General features: G+C 50.2%; 1 protein-coding gene across 2 annotated transcripts in view; it reads left to right on the top strand.

The window, feature by feature from the left end:
* The first annotated feature begins 948 nt into the window (after window positions 1-948).
* MECP2 (methyl-CpG binding protein 2) overlaps window positions 949-7378 on the top strand; it is a 53799-nt gene continuing 47369 nt past the window's right edge. The window contains exons 1-2 of one of the 2 annotated variants that reach the window (XM_082865437.1): window positions 949-1033; window positions 6198-6321. In XM_082865437.1, the coding sequence (XP_082721563.1) occupies window positions 6296-6321 (26 nt within the window). In that variant the 5' untranslated portion in view covers window positions 949-1033; window positions 6198-6295. The remainder of the gene's footprint in view (window positions 1034-6197; window positions 6322-7378) is intronic. The other variant, XM_082865438.1, reaches the window with a different exon arrangement.

Below are 7378 nucleotides of genomic sequence, written 5' to 3'. Positions count from 1 at the left end.
ACAAAGAGCATTGGATGAATTGGATGACAGCTGGAATCAGAGTAAGGTCGCCTTGACAAACAGTCCTATCCTGAACACTCCATTAGCTAAAACTTTTCTCATACTCTTAAATATTTTTCCATACCAGCGTTGCTGGATCTTAGGTCCCAAATCATGTCTTCCAGGCAGACCTAAGTGCTGCTTCCTTTGTGCTCCCACTACCCCTTCTGCCCACCCACACCAAACCGTCTCATCCAACAATGACAGGTCTCATGCAGGCTTGGCATGCACCCTCTCCCCCCCACCAGAGTTTCGAGAAAGCCAAGGCTGTGATTTGTTGTTCAGTTTATTCCCTGCCCCTCTGAGAGTGTGGCACAAGGCAGGCTCAGATGAAAGAATGCATTGGGTAGGCCTCTTAAAGCAAGGTCCCTCGGCTGGAACAATGTCAGGCAACTTTGCTGCTTGTACTGAAGGTGGTGATGTTGAGAAAACGTGGGTGCTGTGAAAGGCTTATGGTAACATACTTCGTGTGTTTGTGGACAGCGGGTCAAGGGCCCGGGATGGCCGCACAAACAGGCGTCCCGAGCCTAGGCCTTCACTTGCCCCAGCATCCCATTAATCCTTAATATTCAAATTCCGCCCACTAAACCAGCCCCTCGGCACCCAAGCCACCTCTTTTCCCCAAATGACGGCCGTCGGCAGCCAATCGGCAGCTAGAAGGGGCGTCCGCCCCTTTTTCCTTTGCCGGAACGGACACGAACTCCCGCCAATTGGAGGCGTCGCCGCCGAGGCTCCGCCCCGCCCCTGCCGTCGCACCCAATGGCGGGCCGGCTGGCAGCGGCGCCGGGGGCGGGGCGCGGGCGCGCAGGTGCAGCAGCGCACAGGCCGACCGGGAGGGCGGGGCGCGACGTCGGCCGTGCGGGGTCTCGGCGTCGGCGGCGCGCGCGCTCCCTCCTCTCGGAGAGAGGGCTGTGGTAAAAGCCGTCCGGAAAATGGCCGCCGCCGCCGCTGCCGCGCCGAGCGGAGGAGGAGGAGGAGGCGAGGAGGAGAGACTGTGAGTGGGACCGCCGCGGCCGCGGGTGGGGACCCTTGCTGGGGGGCGGGGGGTAGGGGCGGGACGTGGCGCGGGAGGGGCCCGCGGGGTCGGGCGACACGGCTGGCGGATGGCGTCCCTCCTCTCTACCCTCCCCCTCCCGCTGGTGACGGCGCCCCCCCCCCCCCCGGCCCGTTACCCGCACTTGCGGGTGACCGTCCTCGGCGCGGCCTCCCAGGGCTGCCTTCGCCTGGTTCCCCCCGCCCTCCCGCCTTCGGCGCGCATCCCGGCCCCCGGCCCCGCGGGCACCCCTGTCGCCGGGGTTTCGCCTGTCGGGGCTGCGCGCGCGCGTCGTGCCCTTCGCGGGGCTTCGGGCCCGAGGCGCCGTCGCGCGCCCGCGGCCCCGGCCTCTCCCTGGATCGCGCTTTCCCGTCTCCCTCCCTCGCGCGCCCCCTCTCCCGTTACTCGGCCCCCCCACGGGCGCGCGTGCGCAGTCCGCCTCCCGTCGGGAGAGTGCGCCACAAGGGCTCCTGCGCTTTCACCCCCATCTCCAGGCTTTGCCTCCCCCTCCTTCTCGCCCATTCCATGACTTTCTGCCCCCACTGCGAGCGAGTTTCTTTCGCATCTACCGGGAACAAGTAGGTGGGAATTATTGTCCACCCACAAAAGGCACTAGACATTGTGTTCCTGACCCCACAGCTCATCAGAAAGAGGCGGTTATAGTTGCCATCAGGAGCCGTGGGTAGGGGACTGTGTCCGGCAGCACCTGAGGCTCTTCGGTGGGAGCGCGCCCCCAGGGCCTTTGGGGGTGCCGTGGCCTCAGAATACGAGCGCCCTCCCATCCTCCCCCCCTTCGCCGGCGATCTTCAGTTACATAAGTGGAGTGGGACATAGTATGTGACGGGCTTCCATAGTCCTGGAGCGTGCCCTGCTCAAGATCACCAGTACCAGATGGGGCAAGTTCACCGCATCGCTGTGGCTCCTATCAGTTGGTCCCTGAAAGTTTATTTTCTTTTTAGTTTGGTTCTGAGTCACGCAAACTGAAACTCAGGTGACTTATTCGTGGCGTGGCAATGTTTTTGTGGTTTTGCACTGAAGACTTAAGGTCATTGTGAAGAGTCTAAAGATTGCTCTTACAGAGGAGACCGTTCATGGCATTGCTGAGTGTGGATCCAAGGGGGAAAAGCTGTCTCTGGAATACACCTCTGTGGCCGTCGCTTCTGTTGTGAGTGTGTTCGGTGTGGATTGGTCACAGCAGAAATGGGCTCCACCACAAAATTCATATTCCTGACTCATGGTCAGGCAGATGTGTGCTTCTGGTTTTTCCAGGAACAGGAACAGGCTCTGCAGAGCCATTCACACGTTGTGTCTCTGCTGTGCGGGATCAGTGCCCCAAATTGTAAGATGGTAGGATCAAATTCAGGGGGTGGTTGGTGATTGTGGAACCGAACCTACTGGCCTGGAGGCTGAGTGGCTTACACTTTGTAGGACTCTGGCAAGTTTTAGGCATTTTGTTATATTACAGAAATGAAGCATATTTGGGCCTTGGTAGTAAAATTTATTGTTAATAGGCAGTTACTATACAGGAGAAGTTTGGGTTTCATGGCCGGAATTTTCATCTGCATCTGAGTGATTTCAGCTAACAATGAGATTAACCTCTCCTCTTGGGTCCTTTGAAATATGCTGGATCTTTATTTTTTTTAAAAAAATCTGGATTTTTTTTGGTCTTTTGGGAATTTCCACGAGGGATTTACGGAAATAGGCTTATTTATGGGTTTTTAGGACTTCTACTTAAAATCCTAGTCACGGAGCCTAGGAAACATTTGCTTTTATTTTGTTACCCAGACATATCGGAACCTTAAAGGGCACAATCAATCTAGTAGAAGTCCAGTTGATTGAATAAGTTGCCACAGAATACCCATTCATGACATGTCAGCCAGGTGGCCGGCCGATCGCTGAGGTGCGTTCCTGTCTGCACACACAGATAACACGAGCTCACTTGACGAAGATTCCAAGGTTTGTACGTCTAAGCCTGAGACGTGACAGGACAAGGGTTCTGCTTTGTTTTGCGTCATGGGCAGTGCATTAGCCTCCTTGGGTGCCCCTCCAGTTAGTTGTTCCATCATATCCCTATCCCTTTAAACTGCACAGACAGCTTCCAGAATATAGTTTCTCTGCAAAGTGATTGGTGGCATCTGAAGTCATCATGTCCTAACAGCTTGAAGAAACCTTCTGTGGCTTTCTTGCCAGTACTGGCCTATCACACCATGCTCTTTTTTTTGTTGTTACAGATTTGCCTGGAATGCTTTAAACCTAGAGTCCCGGGTCTTTGTTTCACTTGATAGAGCATGATGCAGTCCAACCGTACTCCAACTTTTGCGCTGCGCTGCTTATGTTTCAGGAGGGTTAGAATACAATTTTGCATTCTATTTGCAATTTCCAGCCACAGCCATTGTTTCCCTGCCTGCCCTGCCTCTGTGTGGCTGAATTTAGTGGGGTGGGGAGGCAAGCTGTGGAATTTGACAGAAGAAGTGGCTAGATGAGTCCAATATGATTTTACCCCACCCGAATACCCCTTCCACCACGTGGAGATGGCATGAGAAGCTCGCTTCTTGAACCTAGAATAAAGAAGAGCAGACGGAAAAGTGTCAGTTCCTTACTCGAGGGCGGTTTCCACCACTAATACACCTGCCCAGACTATTTACATTATAAATGATGTCTCCTGGAACCTGTAATCTTTTCTTTATTTTTTTAAAACATCTATTTTATTTATTTATTTATTTTTGACTGTGTTGGGTGTTCGTTGCTGCGCGCGGGCTTTCTCTAGGTGCGGCGAGCGGGGGCTACTCTTGGTTGCAGTGCGAGGGCTTCTCATTGCAGTGGCTTCTCTTGTTGCGGAGCACAGGCTCTAGGCGCGCGGGCTCAGTACTTGGGGCTCGTGGGCTCTAGAGCACAGGCTCAGTAGCTGTGGCGCACGGGCCCGGTTGCACCGCGGCATGTGGGATCTTCCCGGACCAGGGCTCAAACCCGTGTCCCCTGCATTGGCAGGCGGATTCTTAACCACTGTGCCACCAGGGAAGCCCTGTAATCTTTTATAAAGGTGAATATCAGTGAAAAGCTTTTAATTGGCTAAGAGCAGTCTGTGGCCAGCCTGCCCAAGTTATGTATGAGAAGAAGAGGAGCACAGAAAATGTTTGGCATTTGTAGTAACTAGTGTTTTAAGTGCAGAAGTAGTAAAGCATTGGTCCTAGACTGGTGGTTCCAGGGAGTGTGGCAGGACACCTGCTTGTTCTCACCACCCTCTGCTCTGGTGACATGCATGCAGACCAGCCTCGTGTGGCCGGCAGACGCAACCTTTTTTCTTGGGTAGAGCATTACTGCCACTCCAATGGAAGGACCTTGTCCTCAATGCTTCTGTACCAGCCCTCTCCAGTCAAACTGCCATTGTCACCGCTGTGCCTTTACCTCATTTCGGGTAGGACGGATGTAAATGAGTTCCTCTTCCTGGGACTCACTGACAGAAAAGTTGTGCTCTTCTGCCTTTACCTGGTCTCTTCTGCCTGCTTCTGGCAAGGAAGCTCTTCTTACTGAAAGCTTGATTTGCATGCCATTGCTTAAATACCTGGTTCCACCCCTTTGATGGTAGGTATGGTGTGTGGGGGAACTGAGTGGGAATGGGAATTGGGGGGCTGGCAGGGCATGCCCACTCCCATGTTTAAGGGGGGTTGTGACCATTCCATTACAGAATAAAGCCTTGGCCTTTTTCACTTCTTCAAGGCACACTTGCGTTGGTTCTGCTGGTGTATGAATGTGTCTTTAGCATAGCTGTTTTACAGTACTGCAGCGGTCTGGACTCTTGGGAGCAATCCTTAGGAAGGGTTCAGTTGGCTTCTGTGCCTAAGAGCTGGGGGCACTATGTATATGGACCTGCAAATCATTGCTTTATTGGATTTTCACCTAAGTGCTCTCATTTGCTGGCTCTTTTTTTTTCTCCATGGAATCTTGAGTTATCAGAGATCTTAAAGTTTCAGAGCTAGAAGAAACCTTAGTCTAGCTCCCTCAGTTTACAAATTAAAATGCAATTTACCAAAAAAAAAATGCAGCTGTGAGAAGTTGTGGCTTTTCCAGGGCCTCCCAGCCAGGGTGCCAGTTTGATTTTTATTATATGGCTAACTGAGTAATACTGTAACCTTGACTTCTGGGATTTCAAAGTGTTCTATGGCTCGAATGTTTAAGGGAATTATAAGGCCTCACTGCACCTCAACAGATAATTCCAGGTACCATCCTGGTAGTTACAGACCAGCAGTAAAAGACTTGGTTGGTGTTGCCCTTCCTCTGGGTTTGATTACATGAGTAATTGTTTGTGTGAAGAGTCTCTAAGTTATACACTCTAGGCTTTTTTTAGTCTAAAGATAAAAGTGCCACTCTTGGGCCAGCAAGGTATCAGAGATTAGCTAATATGGGGCAGTTTAGGTTTAACAAGGAAATGACGGTTATCTTGATAAAAAATAGAGTGACAAAAGACCTTTTTTGAACATGTGTTCAAAAGCAAAATAGAAACTATCAAGCTATTAACCCAGTTTGTTGAACATTTCGATTTCCTGATCTGAGAGGCTTAAAAGTGATTGCTCTAAAACAGACTTGTGTATTTTTGAGGATAGCTTTGGATCTCCCAGGGCACTTGGTTTCTGTTGGTGCTGCCTTTTTTCTCTCACGGTTAAAGCCCCTTTATGTAATGTTACAGCAGCGTGTTGCAACTTCAGCTGCTTTAAAATGAAGGGAGACTTTGCCTCTGGATTTCATGTGTTCTTCTTGGGATGACATTTTGATGTTGCATGTTCTCTTGAACATGTCTTCTCTCCCTGAGTATTTCTGTATGACATGTTGCAAGAAGTACTAACCAGAGATCGCTACTAACGGTGTGTTTTATAGTGTCAAAATTTCCCTCAGAGGTGACAAGACCTGTGATAGTGTCGGTTCTAACATGCATGAGTCTTTCCTTTATTTTAGTACCGTGTGTTATATGTCAGTAAATTGCAGTTTATTCTTTGTTTCTAGCTAGGTAAGCCGGGAGATAGCATAGTACTTTGTCTGTATGTTTATCTTCAAAATGTCCCAAATAGCCCTGGGAAAAAGGTCGTGGAGCACAATGGGGGCTTTCAACTTACGATTTTCTTTGTTTTAGGCTCCATAAAAATACAGACTCACCAGTTCCTGCTTTGATGTGACATGTGACTCCCCAGAATACATCTTGCTTCTGTAGACCAGCTCCAACAAGATTCCATGGTAGCTGGAATGTTAGGGCTCAGGTAAGTAACCTTCCTTTTTTTTTTTTTAGTATATGTCCTGGTTTGGCCATCTGTTTTTAAAAAAAAAAAAAAAAAGGAATAAAACAAGTTATACTACTCTTGGACAGTATAAAAGTACCCCAAAGACTAAAGACATAACTGTGCCAAACTGTGCCATATAATAAAAAAAAGTCACTTCCCTGAGCCCTGAAAGGTCAGTTCGGGTAGGGCTACTTGGTAGCCACAGTGTGATCTGGGGGCGGGTGTCAGATTAGAGCCGGAACTGGTGACCTGCACCTTCAGTTCACCTTCAAGCAGGTCAGCTGAGCTGAGAGCGCTTTGACTGAGCTCTTCACTTGCCGCTACTGCTGTCGCCTAGCGGCCTTCAGCACTGTGCTTTGTTTGCTTTGGTATTGGGTAAATGACTTCCTGGTCAACATTAGTGAGTGGCGGTAATGCATTTTCAGACGTGGGAACTGGTGTGTGGTCCCCTAGAAGGATGACATCCTGAAAGCTGTTGCCAGACAGCGGAGCCCATGGCTAATGGTGTGTGCTTGCCGCACTCCTCCCACGGGGACTGCAGAGAACACCCAGATACACTTCTGGCTCTTGAGACTCTAGAGCAGAATGAATGCCTTTTGAAAAGCTGGGAAGCTAAGTCATTTGAGTCTGACACTCAGAGGCTCTATCAGCTGCGCTTTGGGCTACTTTGGCGCCACTGCGTGGACTTAATTTCGTAAAAATGAGTGGTTCCCTAATTTCTCAACTGTCTGGCTCAATATCTTAAGCTTTTTTAGAGTAGGGGTCACTCCACATTTGATGTTTTGACATCCGGATTTCAGACATTCCATGTGGTAAGACAGAACGTTCTAATTTGATTTTTCCATTTCTTTTCCTAAGAAAAAATGTGAGTTTACACATATACTGCCATTGTGATTCCAGCTGAGACCCTCAAGTAGCACTTTGCTGTATCTCTCTAGTGGTTTCTGACGCCTCAGTGTAAAGCCGTGTGGACATCCGTAACAGATCGCCCATTTCGGGGCTGTGCGAGGGGCAGAGTTTGGGTGGCAGAGAATAA

Source organism: Leucopleurus acutus (assembly GCF_964270905.1).
Source record: "Leucopleurus acutus genome assembly, chromosome: X".
NCBI classification, from domain to species: Eukaryota; Metazoa; Chordata; class Mammalia; order Artiodactyla; family Delphinidae; genus Leucopleurus; species Leucopleurus acutus.
The sequence above is the reverse complement of the archived record's forward strand: the minus strand, read 5'-3'. Positions and strand labels throughout refer to the sequence as shown.